Raw genomic sequence first — 24442 nt, 5'->3', positions numbered from 1 at the left:
TCATCTCACATACTCTGGGCATGGTGCAAGGAGAGGCTACCCCTTGGAGAGGACATCAAGCTTCGAAAGGCAGAAGGATGGCAAAGAGGGGAAGATCCTCAACCAGGTGGACTGACACAGTGACAACACCAGTGTGTGTCAGAAAGGCACAGGACAGGGTTTAGATCTGTTCTTTAAGGGGTTGCTATGACTTGGACTCAACTTGACAGAACCTAACAACACAACAACAGGAACACAACCAAGAAGCCATGTGGTGCGGTGCATAAACGCTCAACGGCTAAACAGAAGATTGGCGGCTCAATCCCACCAGTTGTTCCACCAGAGAAAAAGATGTGGTGACAGAGCCTAGGAAATGACCACGTCTACATACAGGGCTGCAGCCTGCACTCTGCTGGTGTTATCAAGATGTACAAATTGGTAATAGATGCAACAGCAATAAAAAGTATTAAACAATAAAAAGTGGTATTTTTTTCCCCTCAGAAAAAAGCTTATAAGTAAGTTTTGGGAAAATGATCCTTTACTTTAATAAGTCAGAGAAAATCCGCACCACACACCTGGTGGTTGTGGTTATTGACTGCCTTGGAGTCGAGCACAACTCATGGTGACCCTAGGAACAAAAGGCCTGAAGCCCCTCTACAACTATCGACATTTATCAAAGTTCATAAGGTTCCCGGAGGCACGTTGTTTAGGAAGTGGATGCCCCTCCTGCTTCCAAACCGGTCATAGTATGTTACTGTTTTTGGGGTGTGTTTTTTTTTAATTATTTTTGTGCTCGTGTACCATCAAATCAGATCTGACTGGTACAGGAGGAGATTGTCCCTCCTTCCCTGGCAGAGCATCTGGTGGATTCGAACCGTGCGCCTCTGGGATTGTAGTTGCAGCTCCTTGCCACTCGGCCACCAGAGCTCCCCTTTGTTACTGTTTTTATATGCCACTGAGTTGCTTGCGATGTATAGCGACCCTCTATAGTATTGGGGGGGGGGGAACGACACCTATAAAGGGGATGATGCAGAAGATGCCACTCATGCCACTGGCCTGGAAGTGCCAAGGAAGGCGAGGTCAGCCCTGCCTCCGGCCATGTTTACCTCAGCAACATTCTCAGGCCCCCCGAGCTCATCGATGAGTTCATCAAGCGTATTAGGCGGGAGGTCTTCGGCTAACTTTTCAAGTTTATCAAGCAGGTCTTTCTTCATCTGCTGGGCCCGCTCCACCGCGTCCTGACTTGTTATAAGGCTACTGTTGCTGTTAGCTGGATGAAGGACATTTAAGTCAGTACAAACTTTAAGCATTTGCTTTGTTTAACAGTACATTTCAGATGACACAAGCTTTCACAATAATACCTGGTGCACTGTTAGGAGCAGGCGAGATGACCGGCGTTGATGAGAAACTAGGCCGCTTGGATCCAAGACCTGATGCTAATAAGGCACTTTGAATAGAATCCGGGTCGATGCTCCTCTTCTTTTTTCTCTCTCTGCTCTTCTTGTGGTCTTTTCTGATTAACCAGGGATCTGAATGTGAAGGGGAGATGTGTGTCAAACCATCTGGCAGGACAGCACAGACACTGAAGAAACAATCCCTGCTGTGTAACTGCTATCGTGTTGGGCATCACTGACCACAGTGGTGGAGCACCTCTGTACCGCATGGAGTCCATGACTGAAGCACCGTACAGATGGGTTAAACCCTCAGGAGACAGACAAGCTGAGCCATCACGGTCAGCCAGAGAGCAGGACCTCTGCGATCCTTCCTCCTGCTCCCAACAGAAGCTCCTGCGACATCTACTCTCGCGCAGTACACGGAGACCCAGCCCCCTTTCCCACACACGCCCCACAAGCAAGCTGACCATCCTCGTCGTCCTCACTGGACTCGTCTCTGAACGGGTTGAAGTCGTCGTCATCTCCAGAGCTCATGTTTTTTGAGCTCTCGTAGTCACTTTCTTCATTCTCAGAGGCGTCAGACTCACTGCCACTGTCATCAGAACTGCTTCCCGTAAGGCCACCCACTTTCCGGGCTTTCTTGGCTTCACGAGTTAATTCTTCACCTGTCACCGAGACCCAAAGGGAAGAGTCAGTCCAGACTGGCTCCATGATATCACAACAGTTCTCGAGGTGACACAAACAGGAAGTACCAATAAAAAGCACTTACATGACTATATAAAAAATTTAACATTCACCAAAAGGGTGGTAACTTGTGGACAGGCATGAGAAAATTGTTTATTGTTCAATTATCCCTAAGAAACCAGATACAATCAGTAAAAATGCAAGACCAACTTTAAGTGCTCCTGTCTTAAAAAAAAAATACAACTTCTTAGCTGCTGGCATGCTAATAATGCAGTAACTTTTCATTAGACTGTTAAAGGGGACTAATAATTACGTATTTAGAGACATACTCGTTGTTACTGCATACCAGCTGAGCCTCCAGGGGATTTTCAGAGGCCGTAAACCACCCAGGAGGAGAGTGCCCAACTTTCTCCCCGGGAGCTGCGAGCTACAATAGAAGCTGCAAGCCGTCCGTCTGGGCTGGCCGCACAGCTCCTGACCGACCACAGCCTGGCAGGTGTAGTCTGTCGTCTGGGGCTACTTCAGGTCTGAATCAACTGGACGGCAAACAACAACAAATGTAGAAAAAACTACAGAAAGGCTTCATCTTCAAAGGTCAGACAAGGAGCTGATTAGAGTTATCTCACTTGATAAGTCATTACGTGAAATGAATTAATCAAAACCAAAAAGAGCATAAAAAATGTCTGGTCTAGACGTTGTAATCGTGTTCTATCAGAACTCAGCCACAGCTGACCACCCAGCAAATTTTCAGCAGCTGTAAATCACACAGGAGGAGACTCTGTCTATTTCTCTCCCGTGGAGCCCTGGCAGATCTGAACTGCCTGCGTCTGGGCTGACCCCACAAGTTCTTACCACCTCGCCACCAGAGCTTACCATGTATTTCTGAGAAGAGAACTCAGGAAAGGAAACTGCAAAGGATGGGACCATTCAAACGTACCACTAATTCTAAAGAACATTACTGGTTTTTTATCACTGAAATAAATAGTACTACCGTCAATTAGAATATGACATCCAACTAATTTCTGGTATATTAAAGAGGAACACAGAGATTACCTTTAACAAAATGAGGTGAGTGTAACACAGTATGTTTAAAAAGTCAATACACAGCTATACAGTGAATCTTTGAAGTTTTCTATGCAAGCTACAACTGTTTTAGAGAAAGGCTGTTTTAATCACTGCTAGACTCTTAATTTATAGCCACTCTGATCACAACAGGGCTGTGACACAGCTGCCAGAGCTCGAAGTCACCACAGAAGCACACTGCCTCATCTTTCACTGTTCCAGGGGCAGCTGCGAGGTTCAGACGGACAACCGTCAGTGGAGTAGCCCCTACCCAAGGCCAATCCCACAAGGGCATTCTATTTCCCGAACACAGCCATTTTAAATGCTTCAACCTATACTGACTTTAATATTAATGATGAAAGAACATCACCTACCTTTCCGCTTTTTTATTTTATTTTCTTTACAAGGACTGTCCCTTGGAGAGCTGTTGTTACTTGGAGCTGTCAGATCTATTCCTAACAAACTATAAAGTTTTTTCCGGTCTGGAGCAGGGAAGTGCTTTTCGATGAGTGATTGCAACACTCCTCTGTTGGGGGAAGAGAGAAACAGTGACAATTGTGGTTGGTCTGTAGAACAGTATGCTGCAATGCTTTCCGTGCACTCCTATGAAGAGTATACAGACTGCCATGTTAAATGCTTAGTCCAAGCCTACAAAACGAACGCCCTTCCCAGGCCAAGCCTGGCTAGCAGAAATGGTGTCAGTCAAATCTGCTCTATAATATAAATCACAGTAAAAAAAAAAGTTTTAAAAATAAAATACACACAATTGATTCTTTCTAACAGTAATACTAAAAAGTAAAAAACAAGTGAAATTATAGTAATACGTCTTATGTACATCTATATATCATCTCAACACCTAAGTACTAAATGTTTCACGTTGGGGGTTGGCCTGTATCTGCCAGCACGTGACCGCGCAGCATGCTGGGCTCTTCACTAAAGCTGCGGTGCAGACTCATGCTGCTGGCGGCCTCTCAGCTCCAGACACACACACCTCAGCAGGGGGACGTCTGGCTTTTCCGAGGTGGTTTCCACCTGATTCACCTGAGAAGGACTAACCTGAATGCATATCCTGAGACCTGAGCAGTGAGCCAAACATTGTGAAAAAGCTGCCTCATACCGATTTTAAAACATTTTTTGGGTATTTCATGGGTATTTCCATGCTTCACATTAGACTTTATGATTGGGGCAAATTGGTTTCTGCTCTGACAGATCACTGCGATTTTTAAAACAGAATTCACTCACAACACTGGAATCCGTGGATTGCAGAGGGCACAGACAATCAAAATCAATCCCTGCCATTAGCCCAAGAGGACTGGGGGCTCTGCAATGATGGCTTTCCAACAAGTTCAAACGCACACAGGAAGGCATAAAAGCAGGCGAAGGACAACCTGTAAAGGCCACTGAGTCTAGCTGAAATGTGTGCCTCTAGAGAAGGTCAACATTTGAATTAACTTAAATATCAAAAAGAAAACCAGGAGACATTACTTAGCAGTTGAGACAAAATCATTCAGTTCTCCTCCACCCTCTTCCAAGGCTTCTAAAGTCCTTGCTTCTCCTGTGGACTGCAGGCCAATGACAACACACTAGAAAACACAGCAGGGAGAGGAAAGAGAACAAATTCCAGGGTTAAGGATCATTCATTACTGTCCTACATCTATATGGTCACTGTTCTAAAACATCAGCCAAGACTTACTACGCATCAAGAACTTAACGTGGAAAAGGGATGATGGTGTGAACAGGACTAGAGCCTCCACACAAGCCCACGGCCCTTTTGTTTCCTACTCACCCCAACCCAAAAGCTCAATGTAAGACACTTTCATGTAATCTTTGAGGTCCAGGAATGTTTATATTTTTTAATCAATATTTTCCTCTTCACATTATCTTAGCAAATCTTAATAAGGAACACCTTAAGTCTTATCTGTTGTTTTTAAAAAGTATTTTTACCACGAATTCTTTCAAGAGATGACTTTAAAAGTCAAAGACCTCAACATCTATAAATAAGCCACCTAAATGAAGGATGAATCTGTTCACCAATTCCCCAACAACGTACTTTTCCATTCTTGATTTCTTCTCGAGCAAGCTGCACAACTCTCTTCACTTTGGAGGCTATGCACAGGTATTTGAAAAACCTCTGGTGTGCAGACCAGAACTGGCCCCACATGGACTTCTTCATCCGCTGTTCAGCCTCAATGAGCTCTGCCGCTTGCTGAAACCTCTCTCTGGCAATCACCCACTGAAATACAAAGGCCACGCGCCACAGATTACATTTTTTGAGTGGGAGTTAAAAAAAAAATCAAGTCAACTGAAATAATGTTTATTACAGTTAACAGCCTTAATTTAATGAGACATCCTCAGTAGTTTAAACTCTTTTAAGTTTTGAAATACTTGCCAAAGACTGATTCTTTCAAAATTCTTAACTAATTTAAGCTTTTTAAACAAACAGTTCACTGGAATGGCAAAAATAATTATGCAGTGGGAGAAAAATGGTCATACAAAAATATTCAGATTAAAAAAAAACTAAAAAAAATAATTATATGAACAAATGAAAGCTTGAAAAGCTGCATTTAAAAGAGCAGAGACGCCACCTTCTATTTTGTAGGTAGTCTATACTTGTGGAGGGATCACAGACACACTGAACCATCCAATGAACAGGTGGTAAAGGGCACATTAGGAAAACTAGGAATTAAGAAAGTCCTTACCAGCTTGACTGCTTTGTTATACATCTTTACATAGTTCTGAGAAAGAAGAACTTCTTCAATTTTGAAGGTCACTCCAGTAAAGCTCAGCTGTCGGGCAATGTACATCCCTCTAAGCTTCATATCCATAGCAACTATCTCCATGGCACCAACACCTCTGAATAAAATGAAAACACATAGTAACTATCATGAAATATGGCAAGAGCTTAATGTACAGTAAGGGGATTTAGCAATCTCTCCAGACCACTATTAAAAGAAAGTGTATGCAAAAATGAACGAATGAATGAATGGAAATCCAAGTTCTCTATAAACTTTCATTAAAATCTCAATTAAAAGGAAGAAAGAGGAAGTGTAGACTGGAAATGTATTACCTTCGCTCGACGGCTTGAATGAAATCACTGAACTCTCTAAACGGCGTGCCCTCGCCCCATATCCCGAGACGGTTCATGTAGGCCATGTTGCGTGGCTCGGACGCACCTGAGGACAAACACTCCAAGTGAGGCCTCTCACGGCTGCGACAAAGGGGCTCTGAATGTCTCTTCACCTAACAACTACTTACCAGTGGCACTTGCATAAACAACTCTGGCTTTTGGCAATTTGTTCTGAAGCTCGAGAACTGCTAAGCCTGTCTTGGTTGGCTTTGAAGAGCCGACAGGGCACAGATTCTTCGCTTTGTGACATTCATCGAACACAATCTATGAAGAACAAGTTAAGGACTACTTCGCAGATGCAGGAAGTGTTACCAATAAAAGAGTTAACGTTTATTTCCCAGCAACCTTGGAAACATCCAAGGTCTGTGGCGAGTTAGCCTTGGGAAACCATTCAGGGCCAGCCATGCCTGGGGCCAGGGGGGTGCAGCTGATAACAAATCCCAGGGGACCAACCTGTTAAAATCAGTCACCTGCTCACTTTGGCTTTGTCACACTGAAAACATTTTGCCCTATTTGCTTCAGATCCTTTCCACCGCCAAGAAGGCACTGTGGGCACTTAACTGGGACCAACCCCTCCTGCAGCCTCATGTCCACTTCATCTCCACCAGGCAGTTCACTCCTAGGTGGAGGGAGGAAAGCGCCCACTTCACCGTCACGTGAAACGCCTTCCACAGTAGGCATCTTCAGGCACCTCATCCAAGAGGGACAGAATCATCAGGGTTGGAAACCATGCTCGGAGTCTGTCTGTGGGTGGCTAAACCAAGCCAACTGCTTACTTTCCCCCAGTTTTCTCAATTATCTTAAAGCATGAACCCTCCAGACAAGAAAAGGGTATGTGTAACACTGAAGGAGTATTTTTTACAAAATGAGAAAGCAAACTGGGGGCAGGAGATAGGAATGAAAATCCAAGTTTTCATTAAAATCACAATAAAAAAACAAAATAAACAAGAAAAGATTATAATGTTCAGCTTTTCCCAGAATATCAACATTTTCTAAACCAGAACTTAAAAAACCTGTCTCTTATAGTCTAAAAGTATTATTATTTTTATCGTAGGAGTATGCAATGAGGGTTGCAGAGTGGATTATATTTGGGGGTGGGGGATGGGGTTTGGGGAGGTGCGGGGGGGACTGTGTACCAATGAGGGAGTTTTTCTTTTGCTTTTGAAGGAGAGGAGCAAATGGGTGGGGGGTGCGCGGGGAGAAGGGTGCAAAAATGAATGAATGGAATTCCAAAATCTCTGTAGATGTTCATTGAAATGAAAAATAAACAAACTAAATTATTAAAAAAAGAACAAACCCGTCTCTTATACATGCCCAGTCCACAGGAAGGTGCACTGCAACTCAAAGGTCACGCCTCTGACAGTTCAAATACCAGAGGAAGGATGGGTGCCTCTTTCCACCCGATCTTCAGCTCTGGAACCCACTAGTGGGTCATCTGTGAGTCAGTTCCAACCCAACAGCTATGAGAAGACGACACGTTGACCACCAGCCTGGTAAACCAATCAATCAGGGACCTGAGCCTATCCAACCGCCCCACGGGTAAAAGATGAATTGTCTTGTCCGTGGCTTGATGGCCCTAGAAACCCTAGATGGGGCTATTCTTCTCTGTCCTACAAAGTGACTGAGTCCAGTCAACTCAACAGGTATGGGTTTTGGTTTTATATGATAGCTGCAAAGTAAAACCTACTTTTCCACTTCCTTACAATCTCTGTAATCATGGAAACTCTTAGACGAGAAATTTAATTTCACAACCAGAGACAAGAGCATGGGAAGATGTTGGTGGCAATGGGTACAACTCTAGGACTGCTTTCCCATTCAACAATTTGCATTCTGTGTGTCAGTGTTTGCAATCCCCACAAGGACGCCATTTCTGTATCCCCATTCCTGTATCTTCTTGGCTTAAAGGTTTATTCTTGGGGCAAACATGGCCCTTTTTGACGGTAAGGAGTGTTGCCGCTCACGCTAGAGACCTGTCTTTGAGCTTAAAGTTAAGACTTACTGGGTTCACAGATGCTTGGATATATCTTACTTGCCTTTCTGGGAGGTTTTGGGGTCTAAAGATCCTGTTCTTTTGGTGCGTTTCTTAATTGGGAAATTTAGAATCATGGAAAACTGGTATTAGCAGAAACCAGGGGCAATGGGAATAAGTCTTTTAGGGGTCTCTGGATACTCTGGGAGGGGGAGGAAAGGGGTTATCTTCACCTTGACAAAGGGAGCCTCTGACCACTGTTAAACTTTAAATTTGATTTTTTAAAATAAAACTGTATTTGGGGGAAAAATTTAATTTCAGGATTTCTGCTTTCCAAAGATTTCTCCTGACGTCAATTCCGTTATCATTAAAAAACTAAAAACCACTTGTTAAAAAGGATACCACTCCGTCGAAATCATCGCCACACCAGTGCAGAAGCTGTTTTAACCTGGTCTTGTACTTGCCGCCGGACTGACTTTCTCCAATAAGCGAAGAATAGGTGGCAAAAATAACGCCCTTTTTCACACTGCCATTATGCTTGGAGGAGATCTTTCCATATTTAAACTGAAAAAGAATATACAATTTAAGAAATCATTTCCCCCACACACTCTTAAACTTTCTACACATTGCAGGAATTCTTAACCTGTTTGGTCCCTGGTGTGTGTTAGGAAACTCAAAGGACCTTCTGAAAATCACATTCAAGCAGGTATAAGAAAGTCACATCATTCAATGTACAACATTTCCCGTGAAATCGGCTCTAGGACGAGCTCTGTCCGTCAGTTCTGAGGGTTGAGGAAGGCTGGCGAGTCAAAAACGCCAAGGTGGTGTTCTTCAATAATACTGCTTGGGAAATCAAAGCAATTCTAGAGACCAGGTACATGCTCTGAGGTTCTGTACCATTTGTGATTATACAAGACACAGGTATTTAACCACCAATCCACTCGGTAATACCTGTCCAAAGTGCCCCCGAAGAGGCTGGCAATCCTGAAGCCATACAGCGGCATCTGGAAAGCAGGCACTGAGGGCCCAAGAGATGGACTCGACTATCTCGCCAACTCTCACTACCCCAGAAGCAGGGGTCACTGAAGATTTGCTAAGTAACTCTAATTTCATGAGTGTGCATGAAAGACAAAGATGCATCTGCTTCCATTTTACAGATCACTTTAAGAGAAACGGAAGTGCTAGTCTAAGGCCATTGAGTAGAAAAGTATGTGACCTAGCCTGTAAAGCACCTCCTCCCATTCTCTATGAACAGGACCCCAGGGGACTTCCTAGCAGCAGCGCACGGCCTAGTCACAGAGCTTTATTACAGATTCTCTTTCTGTCCATAATGCTCAACTGAGTAATTTTAGCCCTTTGAATACTTCAGAGACTGAAGGTGGAAAGAAGAAAGCTCCCTAACAAGAACTATGCCTCTTCTCGGAGCCTCTACAGAACACAGCCCAGTGCACACTTACTTACCATCTCCTCCCCGTGAACTGGCTCATTTCAGCCCTGCTCAACCCAACCCTATCAGACAGAAACCACCAGTGTTTCCAGCTCCAGAGAGGAGCCAGCATTCATCTCCATACCTTATTCAACGAATGAACCAAAATATTTTTGGCGCCAATATCCCTCAAGTCTCTTTCAGCATCATACTTTAAATCATTTGAAACACTGAACCTGCCAACAAACCAAGAAGAGGGGAAAGTTAATGACCGGAAAATCCCCGCGCCCCGGGAAGCAGCTGCTCAGCAGCACCTCTCGGCCGGCCCCTGCACTTACCAGAGCGCTCTCTTCCTACCGAGCAGGTAGTTCTCGTAAATGACGCCCGCGATCGTCCTGCCTTTCCCCACACCCGCACCGTCCCCTATTAAGAAGCCAGCTCGGTCTCCATTAGGTAGGAATGTTTCATGTTGCTGAAAAAGAAAAGTTGGGGGAAAATTTAATTATGCAGATAAATGCTAGAGAGAAAACTAATCTTGCAGTTATTTTGATGACTAGATTTTCCTTAATGTGCTCAAACTTCCTTAGCCACTAAGTGGGGAGGGTAACCCCCACAAACATCATTATAAATATGTTATTACCCGACAAGGTCCATAGTATAAACACCGTTTGGTCAAAGGATAGATGTATTTTTAACTTCAACAGACAGGAAGGCATTGCCTATAATTATGCTCTTTTTCTTTTAAAAAGTTTTTGTAACACTTTTTGAAATGTAAATTTCATGAAAACAAAACTTACACTTGTATTAAACAACTCTATTGCGTGAATTTGGCTGCCGCAGGTGAAAGGGTCTGCTTACCTGGGCTGCATAAGTAACTGCCTCAAGCTGTAATGCTGACAACCAACCACTGTCAATGGTCTCCTCAGAAATGGACGTTCGGTACCAGACATCAGGAGGGGTAACACTGGATAAAGAGCTAGTTTCCACCACAGCATCCGGATGGCGCAGGCCAATTTTTACTAAATGAAAATAAAGCAGCATTAAGGGTTAATTACTCCAAATAGTGACTTCCCCGTTTTATTAGAAGGTACACTATTATTCCTACAACACATACACACAAAAGTAAACATACATCCCTGTGAAGTCACTAACGATCAAGTACTGACACTTTACTAGTCTAGTTAAACACATTTGCTGATTTTAAAAGATCAATAGCAACCAGTTTATATCACCACATTCTCCAACATTCCATGAAACAAAAGTATGAAGTATGAGTAATTTTACCATAAAAGAAAAATCTGGCTATAAAATTGAAAGCCAACTTTCAATTGTTGTTCCTTAATATTTTACAATGTGGCTAGGTAAATGAAGGTCAGGTAATTATTTGCTGTTTGGGAGCCATCCAGTCTTTCCACAATGATCACTGCAGCATTTTATCAGCAAAGGCAATAAAGAAATATACATGGTTGTACTCCAGGAAATCTTCATTTACAAAAGTGGCAGAGAGGGGAGGTCTGGTGGCCTAGTGGCAAGAAGCTGTACTGCAATACCAAAGGTACGTGGCTCAAATCCACCAGATGCTCTGCTGGAGGAGGAGGAGCAATCACCTCCTGTACCAGTCAGATAAGATTTGACAGTACACACACAGAAGATAATAAAATAAATTGTTAAAAAAAGTGGTGGAGAAGGCTCTGAGTAAAAGGGCCTTGGAGAAGCTCAATTGTTTGATGTAGAAAACAACTTGGGGGGGGGGGGAATCCATGAAGGAGGATGGAGTATGCACGTGTAATTAAATTTTCAAATATTCTATTCCAAAGCTTCTTTTAAATGATTAGAAAATTATGGAATCTTGAGGACCAAGCATAGCTGGTAACAAAATGTTAAGTTGAATGTTACCATTAGTATATTCCTATAGAAAACTAGAATATATAGAAGACAGTCAAAGCATAGATCACCTTACTGCTATTATATATGGGAAAACTGACGATTTTTAAACTAAACAGTATTTCAACGTTCTATAGCCAATAAGAGACATCATCCTCAGGTAAAAATGTAGAAAAGCATTAACAAAAAAGAATAGAATCAGGCAACATAGCAATCTTAAGATTCCAGTTTTGTTTTGTTTTTTTAGTTTTATTATGTGTGTGTGTGTACCGTCAACTCGGATCTGACTGGTACAGGAGGAGATTGCCCCTCCTTCTCCAGCAGAGCATCTGGTGGATTTGAACTATGCACCTCTGGGATTGCAGTGCAGCTTCTTGCCACTATGCCACCAGAGCTCCCTAGATTGCAGTATTTTAATGATTTCTTTTTTGTAAATGTAAAAATGAAGATTTTTTTTGAAATATACTTCTACAATTTGCTGATTTTAGAATTATTTTTAATTTGTGCAAAATTCAATCAGAAGAAAATCCATACTGGTCTGTTTAAGAGCCTTCACCTTAAGCAAGGTCCTAAATATCCCAGGAAGCACAGTTAAATGTTCATGGGAATACTTAGAAACTTAGCCATTTAAAGACTGTATTACAGCAATCATACTTGTCAGATCCTATGACACTCAATTGTGTGTTATTAAAGTGCAAGTAGAGCCCAGACACCTCTCAGTATTTTATCAAATTCCACAGACTTACATTTTATAGGCATGTACTCTGCATAGGTTTCTGCATGACCCATTTCTTCTTCATCTTCTTCTTCTGGTTCATCTTCCTCTTTCACAACAGGGACCTTCTACAACACAGAAAATAAAAGCTTCAATTCAAAATACAGAGAGTACAGGCCCACAGAAACTCCCATCTAGGCACCCAGTCTGAAGACATGGAAGGGCTATAAACCACTCCAAGAGCCGCAAAGATCTGGTGCCATGTGCCCATGGTGACAGAGAGAATCCCTGCTACCTCTCAGCTCTTCTGGGAATTGGTCCCCACAGGCTGCCCTCCCTTCCAATCACCACCATCTCTCACTACAGCTCCAGGACTAGAAGACCAGAGGTGAGGGGAGAAGAGTGGACCTGCCTTCTCAGCACACCCTCCAACACAAGCTCATGGGCAGAGCTCACATCTCCCTTATTGCAGTTCACCTCCTCTGGTCTTTGGTCTCCCAGATAATAAAATCCAAATCCTGGGAAACCCTGAATTTCAAGAGTTCTTCTGAAAGATGGAAATGTAGTCCAGAATTCTGTGTTTTCAGACAATTTAACTATCATATGTAGAACAATTATGTCACATGCCTTCTCACTTTGGCTCACTTGAGTAAAAATCAACAAGTATTAAAAATGACACTAAGAAAAACAGGAGTAAACCCAGACTGTCCTGACACTGGATGAACAAGCACCATGTACTTCTCCTTTAAGGACCCTTAAGAGTCACATGGGAGGAGACTATGCAACAATGAAGAATTTTTTTTTTCAAAGAAAAAAGCAAACTGGGGGGTAGGGAGAAAAATGTGCAACAATGAATGAATGGAAATTCAAGTTCTCTATAAATACGTTAAAATCTCAATTAAAATAAGGGGGGGAGTCACATGTCATATTAGGGAGAAATGACATTTTAAAGTGAGAGAGCCCTCCACGGGCCTCTTCCGCACGACTAGCAGAGTTTGTCAGGAAACTCTTGGTATCATGGCTTTGTTCATAGAAGAGGCTGGAGAAGCAGCTCTGAAACTTGGTACCCAGTGAAAAGAAGGGCCAAGAGAAAAGCTACCGGAGACAGTGCTGTCAGCGGACAAGCTCACCACGCCTCTTCACCTCAAGAGACTAGGCCATGGAGGGCCAGTTCTCAAGAAAATCAATATTCAGAATTAAAAGTCAAATGAAAAAAAAAGAAAAAAAGAAAAAAAAAAAAGTCAAATGAGATCTTCAGCTTTAGAAGCAAGACAAAACGGAAACAGACAAAAAAACAGATCTGCACTCCAGTGCAGCCACTACTCAGCTGGGCACCCTGGGCCATGGCTGCTTGGGTCCCACCTCCTCTACCTTCTCTCTTTGATCACAGGAATGAAAGCAAACAGAACCAACATCCATCCTTCCCTCTACCCCAGCCCGACGTGTCACTAGAGGCTAAACTGGTAAAACTGAAGGGCTCCACAACTGCAGAACCACGTGCGGAAAGCCAGCTGGATGTGACATGGCAAGTGACAGGAAACCTTTGGGTCCAGGGAGACACTGGAGGTGTGTGGCCAGGGTGAATGGGACCACAGGTCCACGCCTCATAAAAAGGCCCATGGGCTGCCAGCTGCTATCAGATCCCAATACAGAACTTTAGGTATACTACAAGTGTATGCTTTATGGCTATTGTTGCTCCCTGCCTGTGGGCTACAGTGAGCACTATATAAAGCTTGGCTTGGGGAAAAAGCATTCAACGACGCTGAAATCTCTGATCCCGAGGAAGCACTGAGCATGGAAGCGTCAAGATAGCTGGACACTGCCAGGTCCCCGCACAGGGCAGCTCTGCTGCTCACCACCTAGGGCCTCCTGCTCCACGTCCTAGGACGCCTTTCACACAGTGTCAACGAGCCTTCCCTTCTTCCCTCCCCTCCTTTTCCAGTCCCTCTGCAAGAACCCGAGGTCCCTACTTTCTTTCTGGATTACTAGATAACCTCCCATCCTTTCCTCCCCTCAACCTCAACCTCCTAACAAACTACTCTGTTCCCAGGACTCAAGAATGTCATACCAAGTCCAAAGTCCTTCAAGCAAAATTCTGACATCCCCAGACTCAGAATCTATTACTTCAACTTCTTACTAAGCCAAGGAGACTGGCTATTGTCACTTAAGCCAGATTTTACTGTGTCCAAGTCACCTCCTGCTCTGTCCCTATTAAATTCTTCAGTCTTTTTCCTAAAATGGCCCCGTCAAAGTCTCACTACATTCAAAACTCAAGCTTCATGACATCTCCATAAAGCCTCCTCAAGCTGTTCAGGTCCACAGGGACCTTACCTTCTCCTAAACCTGCAACTCTTATTACGAGCAACACAATGGACTTCTGATCGACTGTGTAACCGCCCAGCCCACCTGGCTGTGAAATGCCAGGCTCACACTTTATTAGGATCTAATAGAGAAAATTGGGTGGTGTACTTCTTGTAGAAAAACTCATTATTCGGAATTGACAAACACAGCGTGCCTGAAATACATGTACAAGACCAATATCGACAGTCAGAAAAAACACACATAGTTTAAAATGCATAATTGCACCCAGACCACGGCATTCTGGGCATTATCTAAAATGAAACAGTGACCAAATGTTTTGGTCAATTCCACATGGTTTTGTTTTAGATTTCTTCTTATTCATTCAGACTTAAAGAAAAAGATGTTAGTGTTTTATAGAGCAACCACATCCTATAGACTATGCCAGGATTTATCGTCTATGTAACACGTATGTATTTATTTCCATGAGGTTTAATGCTTAACTCATGTAGCTGAGTGACTTGACCACTCACAGAAAGTGTCCTAAGGATTGTTTCAGAGAACTTCTGAAAGTGAAGTCAGTGTATTGATCTCATGCAACAAAGCGCTTATTCAAACTTACCACAGTTGGGGAAAAATTCACTTTCATGTCGTTGATCCATATTCTCGTCACGTCTTTATTAGAAGAATCCTTCTTTACTGTACCATTGCTTACATCAGCTGAGGGTGGGGCGTGTGAGGAAAAAAAAATCAATTAGCATGTTAGAATCTGCCTATTAGCGTAAATGAAGCTGAAGGATAAAAATATTCAAGGAATTCAAAAGAAAATTATATAGGAGAAATATTAAATTTCTCTATCAAAAGACATCTTAACAGAAAGAACTATGTGAGTTCTTTTAATACAAATCTCAAAAGCAGATCATCACTACTTTCAGATACTTTAATTGTTGAGTGTAGTAACACAATGAAGTGTGCAATCACCACCAAGAGATTCACTCTTACCTGATTTGATAGTTCCTACAAGGCAGAATGACACCTAGCTAACTTTTAAGGCAATAGAAACTCATCTTTCCAGAAGAGAAAATCATTCGCTACCTCCTTGTTTGCCCCTTTCCTTCAGACTAAAGGTCCAAATGCTGAGAGTCTTCCTGTCACTGACACTGGAAGGTTTCAAACTTTTTAAAACTATAGTAACAGAACTCTGGAGTCTAATCTTCAAGTTTGAGTGGATCGGGAGAGGAGACAGTTCCTTAAATAAAGGGCTAAATGTTTTCTTCAGTAAGTCAAAGACTCTAATACAGAGCAAGCAACTTTCCCTGACCTCTGAGCACCCCATGTTCCCCAGGAGCCCTCAGAGATGCTATCTTGCACCTCAGATTAAAGTTGATCCTACTTTCCAGAGCAGAAAACACTAAAACTAATTCAATGGCCTGGTGTCCTAGAAGAGGGGAGTTGATTTCCCAGCTAGTTTCTAGGTCCCAGGTGACAGTTCTGGAAAGAAAAGGACATGGAGAGGTAAAGCCCAGCTACACCACGAGAGCTGAATGGGAACAAGCCAAGGCCACAGAGGAGGTCCCCTGGAAACCACAATTACACCTGTCAGTGGAGTCCAGGTTAGTGCTGGAACATCTATAAACGTGTCCCATTTCAAACGCTCCTACTCCTCTACGTTACAAACAGAAGCACAACACAACTGCCAAGCAATCAGTTCTGGATCCAAACTGCATGTTGTCCTGTATTAGGATTAAAACTAATCTCCTCCAATCAGGACAGAAAAAGTGTGGAAAGCCGAATATCATGTTTAATATTAATAATAAACCAAATGCTTTATCAGGATATAAGGGAGGGGCAACACAAGCTGGAGTTCACCCTGAGGCACTAAAGCATTCCTTAAGAGTTAACGTCAAAAAAAAGAGTTAACATCATCCTTAGTGTGTATTTACTGAATCCCTCCCTCCTGAAATTAGCATAAGGTAAACAATAAAGAACTTATCTGCAAAAGACTTTCCCCATAATCCTTTGTTTTTATTTTCTACTCTCCTGTGAATATCCTTGGTTTATCTTCCCAATGATTCTCAAAAATACAGAGGCAGCGAGCTCTGGTGGCCTAGTGGTAAGAAACTGCAACTGCAATCTCAGAGATGCACTGTTCGAATCCACCAGATGCTCTGCCGGAGGAGGAATAATCTCCTCCTGTACCAGTCAGACCTGATTTGACGGTACACACACAAAATAATGAAATAAATTTAAAAAAAAAATACACAGAGGCATGGCTGGGGCGCTTCAGTCATGGAACTGCTGGCCCCGTCTTTTACGCTCTCTGTTCTATCTCATTTTCGGTCGTCTGTCTCATTGCTAATAATTATAAAAATACTTTACCCTCGGTCTGCAACAAAAAGGAAGACACTCTACCCATCATCTCATCCTGAGACTAACAGAGTGCTACGTACTTAACAGTACAAAGAATCAAGAATATGCTTCACAGGCCCATCTCAGAAAAAAAAAACACAATGACAGATAAGATTCTGAAGCTGGAGCTGAAACTAGAAACACAAGAGTTGTCAGCTAAGGCATGAGCTGAGGGAAGGGTCAGCTGCTCCAGCGGCACCTACCACGGAGGTACTGTTGGCACCTTTTAAAGGGGATGTGACTACTCAAACCCAATGGGAGGGAGAGGGAAAGAATATGCTACTTAAGAGCTGGTAACTTCTAGTTTCTAAAACCAAACCTGTTTAAAAGTTCAAAATATCCAAAAGAAAGAAAATTAATCAAAAAGAAACTATAAAGCCTGATTACTTCTACTCCACTCATTATAATTTGTGCTGTCAGCCTAAAGGCAGGCTCAATCCCACCAGACATCAAGGAGGCTTTACAGTGACGCTGTGAACACCACATCTGAACCTTGTCCTATATTCTGGGCCATCTTTATCTTCTCTGACACACCTGAGCCCACTGACACAGCCACTGTATCAATTCATCTCATCAAGGGTCTTCTTATTCACTAACCCCTCCATCCTTCCCAGGAACAAGATTCTACTAGCAATATGCTCACAGTCTGTGAAACAAAGCTTTGCCATCTTTACCTTAGAGGAGCACTTTCTCCAAGAGAAATTAAAACAATAAAAAGATAATAGTCTCAGCTCAGCAATAATTTCTTCATTGCTATCGAGTCAGAATCAATTCCTCGCAGACCTTCCGGTGGGCTTTCAGGAGCTGTAAATGGCCAGGCAGATGGCTGGTCTTTCTCCCAGGGCCACTGATGGCTAAGAACCACCAGAGAAGCCTTGGGGTTAGCAGCACATCTCCTTATGCACTTACCACAAGAACTCCCCACAAGCAATGGAGCTCAGTAAGGCAGTAAAGAACAATGCTAGAGAGGCTGCAAAGAGACTGGCAGATTCCAGTCCCATTTTATATGCCTCTAGCAACAGAAGCCAAGTTCAAGAGGAAGTAAACGACTAATGTTGGGGAGGATGTAGAGAGAACTTTCGCACACTGCTGGTGGGAATTTAAAACGGTGTAACCAATATGGAAAGCAATGTGCACTTCCTCAAAAAGTTGGAAAGTAAAAAAGCATTTGATCTAACAATCCCTCTAAGTACACATTTTAAAGAAATAAGAGTTAAGACAGGAACTGAGAGATGCACATTCATGTTCACTGCAGCATTCTTTACAACAACCCATGTGTCCAGGAAGGGGTGAACATTAACACACTAAAGAATGACAGCGTTCAAGAAACATCAAACAATAGAAAGGACTCGAGGACATCAGGCTGAGGTGACACATGTCAGTTACAAAAGGACAAGATTACAAAAAGCTCAAGAAAGGTTTGTATACAAAGAGTCATTCTTAGATGGTTAAAGGGGGGGGAGAGACAAAGGAACGAAAATTAACAAATTGTTAAGAGACACAATTATATGAGGCAACAAAAAGGCAACATGCAATAAGGAAACTGTTAAGTATCATGGTTACTACAATGCCACAAAACAAAGTGTGTATAAATAACGGAATTTTAAAAAATCTAATAAATAATTATAAAAGTAGTAAAATATACTTTAAAGAGAGAGGATTTACTAAAAAGAGCTATCCACAAGCAATTAAATCAGTAAGAGGTAAAATTATACAAGTGTGAAAAGCCGTAGGCAAAGGAACAATCAGTTTCAAACCTGCTCCCCAGAGTACAGGAGCGTGCTGTAAGGCACAGGGCACACCTCACCTCCTGGCTGCTGAACCCACCAGCACCTCTGAGGGAAAAAGCCACCCCCATCAATCTAGCCCGGGAAACGTGCCGGGGGAGTCAGGTATGGGTAGGTTCCAACTTGGCAGTAATGAGAGAAGACACCCAAAGTGTGGCTCAAGGACCAGCAATGTCACAGATGCAGAACATCAGGCTCTTCCCCAGCTCTCCTGCATTTTGTTTTTTACCAAGATTCTTAGGTAATTCAGACATGAGAGGTTGAAGAACAGTTCAAGAATGAAGAAAAGCATTAATTGAAGATCTCCTGGTACTAATTAATGTAACCTGACTCAAATCTTCTAAATTTTTATTTTCCTTGAATTGTTTAAGTAACTGTGGAAAAACTAATGTAGCTAGTAAGTCTTTTATGCTCCAACCCCACAAATACACCTTTTCTTATACACTGACACAGGTATTCCAACACCATATGAAATCTCCGCCTTGAATGATGATGGAAGCCCAAGTGAGGGTGCCCAGTATCAGCCAGGAGAAAGAGCCAGAGAGGATCTCACCCTTTGGGCCCAGTTTCTAGAATCAGGAGAAGCAGAAATAAGTCTCCTCCTAGCATCAGCACCCTGAATTCTCTTCAATGAGAATCCATTTCTGTTTGCCAAAGCCATCCACTTGTGGTATCTGTTACAGGAACACTTAGATAACTATGGAAACTACTAAAAAGTCCACACTCTGATAAGACAGTTGACTCACGAAAATGAAAACAGAACTTACTAGCTGCTGTTGCAACTGGCTGAGCAATATTAGCAGGTGGCTTCAGTTTCATGAGTTCATTGAGACTGTTATTTTTCAGTAAGTCCTTCAGCTGGACCTGGTCTTTAGGTGGTGCAACAGGCACAGCGCTTCGTACTGCTGGTACAGAGACCGAAGGGCGCGTGGCTGCACTGGTCTGGATAAACTTCGTCAACGTGATGGTTTGCCTATTAGTTGTCACAGGTGGTGTTTTAGTCATAACAATTGTCGATCCCAAGGTTGGAAGCTGATTTATTTGATTCAGCACAAATGTTGTAGTAGATGGCGGCTGTTGCTAGAAAAGAAAACACAACACAACAAATCACTGAGAAATGCTGTGTCCCTCTTGGGCAGGGCATTTGAAACGAACTCTTGCTTAACTATTAGCTTGTCACTGTTACTGAGTACAACTGAAAAAGTAAACCACTGCCATCATCCCAGCGCCCCTCCATCCAGTTCCTGAGGCCGTCCATCTGGAAGGAAGGAGACGGCCCATCGTTCTGCAGAACCGCAGAAACAGAAGAGCGCTTAACTGCATGACTGCCCCAATCGCCTCACCACACAAGGCCTGGGCTTTCTAGTCTAAAGCTCATTTTCCACTTTAATATTCTATCGACCTTTAAAATGTACAAAAGACAAAACCACGGAGCAGTTTTAAAATCCCTGTGTGTACAAATCATCCAGCCAGGTATACAAATGTTAGTAATGTGTGCACAACCTCTGAGCAGGAGACAAAGCTGGACAGCACTGAGTAAAGAAGCAGGATAAAATGCATAAAAAGTCAGGGTTGGAGAAGAACATTTCTGTGACAAGAAAACAACATATTCATTCATTCATTCTTTTTTTTTATTTGTGTACCATCAAATTGGATCTGACTGGTATAGGAGGCGATTGTTCCTCCTTCTTCAGCAGAGCATCTGGTGGATTTGAACCGCGCACCTCTGGGATTGCAGTACAGTTTCCTATCACTAGGCCACCAGAACTCGCCAAGAAAACAACATATTCTTATAAATCTAAGTATAAAATTTCTATAGCATACACTTCAAATTCTTCATTTCTCAATGACCTCTGGATTTTCATTTATCACATTTAAATAAAACTCTCAACAATAAATGTATCTTAAATTATCAAACTTTAACCAGCTGGGTTACTGATTTTATACCCCTACATTTAAAGCTGGGGCAATGGGATCAGGTGTGTCGGAGTCAGTGAGACTGTTTCAGGATATGGCAGGGTCGCTAGTCGCGGGCAACTCGATGGCACATATCAACAACATGTTTTAAGTATATTTCTAACCATCATTCTTTAACCAGAGGAGTTTTTGAGGAACAGTGAATTGATGTTAATGGCAGTGATAATGGTGGTACATACAACACAAAAATGTCATCAACATCACTGAATTGTAAATACTAAACTGCTCTTTGTAATAAGTAGTTAAAATTATTACTTAGGAACTCATTTGTGATTTATTACATAAAATTCCATGTTCAGGATACAGTAAAAAAAATATACCATAAACCCCTAGAGTAATAACTCTACCTGGATCAACAAAAATTAGATATATTAACATAAAAATTCTATTTTAGAAATTCTATTTATATTAATAACTAGCTTCAAGATTGTATCTGAAAATGATTCAAGGCCATGGGTTTCCACCGGTGGTGTTGCCAGTTAGGGGTCATCAATCAGTGACTCACAGTGATGCGAGAGTCATCAGAACCAAAGCCTGCCTGTCTCTGTGCAGCCTGTCCCCAAGCACACGTCACACAGTCTCGCTGTGTTGGAAACAACTATCAGAGTCACTCCTTAAGGATGTGCCTTCCTTTTGCTGACCCTCTATTTTACAAACTGTGATTTATAGTGCGGTGCATCACTTAAACAACTGTTAACACATAAAGTGTTCCTCTATGAAAAAAATGACATATGTATTAAGAACATACATACACCTTCCGTGAATAAGAGGGGAAAAGCTGCAGGGTAATACATACTTTTACACTATTTCATAAACCTATTATCATATGTAACAAAGACATTTTCCTTTTTTTCCTGATTATCTTCTGATTACTATCAGAAGAGTGAAAGGAACACGTCACAAAGGAGTTACAAGTAGGTATTAGGAAAAAATAGAGACTGAGATCAGCCTTCCGTATGAGGTTTTTTCCTAGATTCTGTTAGCAGTGACTCTTACCCTAACATTTAAGAGTGCCGGCGTAGGTAGCGTCTGTGGCTCCTGTTTAACAGGGAGTGCGGCCTCAGCCTCCAACCCTAGTTCTAACGCACCAAGGGGCACTGACTGGAGAGAAAACAAGAGCAGAGAGAGAAATGCAGAAGGATGGCAGTGAGCTCTGTCAAGAACAAGACTTTCAACAACTTTTACTAAAACAAAAACTGTTCACGTTTTGCAATTCAACTGAACATAAAGTCAATGAGGGCAAGTATCAAGTAACAGTTTTTATGAGGACAAAATCTTCACAGTTAACACCCAGGTTAGAATCTTATTGTTCCTTCAAGGAACGTGTATACGGAAACCACAGAAGAATGTTCTGGAAAAGTACAGAAGCTCTACTGAGATTAGCTGCCCTCTCATAGGCATACTAAACAATCCATCTCTTTTCCCTATACAACATTATCAAGGTAAACAATGCTACAATTTTCATAGAAAGTGTTCTTCTCCCCATGAAGGAAGACTAATAATTGAGCATAAAAACAGCAGTCACTCATGGGTGGGAGACTTCACTTGTATATTTAAAAGACTTAAATATGGTTTTCTCCATGTAGAAATGATAACTTACAAACTAAGCCTCACACAGGGGCTTGATAAACTCTTACCTGCTGAATCGGAGGGGTCGGCGTGGTTGGAGTTGCGAGGCCCAAGTCCCCTGCATCAATATCAAAGAGGTCATTTGGACTAATGCCACTCTCACTCAAAGCTGCAAGCAGTAAATCTTGCCCTGGTTCCACCATCTTTAGGACAAAATAAAAACAAAGAAAAGGTAGAATGACAAATATTAGTTCTTTACTTTTTTAGCATTTTCATTTATTGTTATGTGAGTGCAAACCCAAGCAGAACAAATTGGTTCCGTTCAACAAGCCCTGAGCATTGTTCCGTGCCTGACTGCAACCCCTGCAGGGTATCAGCTCCCCTGACACGCGCTGTCTGGGTTCCTCTTTCCAGTCATCCTCCTATCTTACCTCTTCCCGCCTTTAGAGTTCTATCTCTGGGCAAATGTTGCCCTTCCAAATCTTACACGGTTCTAACCTTGACTGTTCTGAGGGCAGTCTTCCCAATGTTACTGTTCACCTTCTAGGCTCGTCCAGCCTTTGGCTCAAAGTTGAGTCACAGTGATTTAGTTCCAGAATTGAAAGTATGTCCAAGGGTCATGGTTTCAGGGCCTCCACTAGACTGAGTCAGACTGGTCTGACTTATGATTTTGCATTTTGTTCTCTGTTATTAATTCTCTCCTAAACAAACTTCTCCATTAAACCTATTAATGCAACATTTATTCAGAACCTGACATGTGCTAGACAAACAATAAAAGTTCACAGTAAGATGGCAAGGACAGACAAGGTATGAACTTGGAACTATAATAACGATAGCTAGACAGATCCCGTGTGGCCAAAGGAAGAAGTTCTGATAAGAAATGACGAAGAGAAAGACATTGCCTCTGGCCTTGTCCACCATCTTCTGTCCATCTATTCATGTTGAGAAAGCCATCAGAGGAGTTTCGTAAGGACTAAGGTGCTTGAATTTGTGATTTTAGAAAAGTAATCCATACCAGTGTGCACATAAAAGGGAGCAGAGTGACACTCGGATCACAGCAAGGAAACACTTAGGTGACATGCAAGCAAGTCATGAGAAACGCAATGCTGTAAAAGCAGGGTGCAGAGCAAGAGGGAATGGTATGGAGGGTAACCTTAGAAGGAGAAGTCCACCGTAACACAAGAATCCATAGGTGTTAGTTTAAATAAAAACTCAGAATAGACGGGGAAATATGACATAAATCTACCACCTTTCCAAGGGAGCTCCGGGGGCCAAGTGGTGAGAAGCTGTGCTGTAATCCCAAAGGCACAGTTCAAGTTCACCAGCCGCTCCAAAATAGCAAGCTGTGCCATCTCCTCCCTTGCGATTTACAGTCCCTGCACACCCACTGGGGGGGGGGGGGCGCTGTGAGTCAGTTCCAGCTCAAAGCACACAACAAGAACAGCGGCAGAATACTGGATAATAGGAGCGCTGGTAGCCTCGTGGATAAGGCAGTGCACTGCTTTCCAAAGGCAAAAGATAGACAATCTCCTCCTATGTGATGGACAGTCTCTGAAAACCTGTTGGAGCGTCAGGGATGAGTCACTTCTGACACCACAGCAATGAGTGAGAGATTTCCGATTAAAGCTGAGACAGGGAACAGAGAAATCCTCCAAGGGTCAGTGTTATACAGGTATGTATAGAGCAAATGCTCTAACTGAAACACCAGTTCAAGACAGAGGCAAAGACATTTTAAATGGAAACCACATATCCCCCAAATGAGATTGTTCTTCAATTTTTTGGAGGGGAAGAGATACCTAAGTAAGAGGTGACATGAGGAAAGGAAGTAGCAATGCTGAGGTATCCTCATTCACAAATTTGACATGGTGGTTGTGCTCTTCATGTACAATGCCATATCTAAACCCAACAAACACTGAGACACATGAGACAGCTCTAAGAGATGAAATCAAAGAGCAGAAAGGTTAAATGACATGGCCAAAGACGGCCAGATGAAGAACGGCAGGAGACTGAAATTTAGTTCAAATTCCCAAACCAGGTATTGTCTTTCCAAAGAGTAGACCAAAGAGTTCACATTGGTAAACCATGACCCTTCAGTATTTCCACTTGAGACCAAAAACCAGACTGAGGGGTTAAATTAAAAGGGAAAACAGAGCATTGTACAG

The 24442-nt window shown here is 42.5% G+C and overlaps 1 protein-coding gene across 1 annotated transcript in view; it reads right to left on the bottom strand.

Moving 5' to 3' along the window:
* SBNO1 (strawberry notch homolog 1 (Drosophila)) overlaps window positions 1-22483 on the bottom strand; it is a 34698-nt gene extending 12215 nt beyond the window's left edge. The window contains 19 exon segments of the mRNA XM_006894694.1: window positions 1086-1249; window positions 1281-1292; window positions 1341-1508; window positions 1841-2038; window positions 3494-3645; window positions 4605-4702; window positions 5170-5352; window positions 5819-5972; window positions 6187-6292; window positions 6375-6510; window positions 8618-8779; window positions 9787-9877; window positions 9980-10113; window positions 10500-10660; window positions 12272-12368; window positions 15161-15258; window positions 19502-19814; window positions 21708-21812; window positions 22349-22483. Of these exon segments, the coding sequence (XP_006894756.1) occupies window positions 1086-1249; window positions 1281-1292; window positions 1341-1508; window positions 1841-2038; window positions 3494-3645; window positions 4605-4702; window positions 5170-5352; window positions 5819-5972; window positions 6187-6292; window positions 6375-6510; window positions 8618-8779; window positions 9787-9877; window positions 9980-10113; window positions 10500-10660; window positions 12272-12368; window positions 15161-15258; window positions 19502-19814; window positions 21708-21812; window positions 22349-22483 (2667 nt within the window).
* Window positions 22484-24442: the final 1959 nt, after the last annotated feature.

This window comes from Elephantulus edwardii, unplaced genomic scaffold, assembly GCF_000299155.1.
Source record: "Elephantulus edwardii isolate Elephantulus edwardi_28Jun2011 unplaced genomic scaffold, EleEdw1.0 scaffold00148, whole genome shotgun sequence".
NCBI classification, from domain to species: Eukaryota; Metazoa; Chordata; class Mammalia; order Macroscelidea; family Macroscelididae; genus Elephantulus; species Elephantulus edwardii.
The sequence above is the reverse complement of the archived record's forward strand: the minus strand, read 5'-3'. Positions and strand labels throughout refer to the sequence as shown.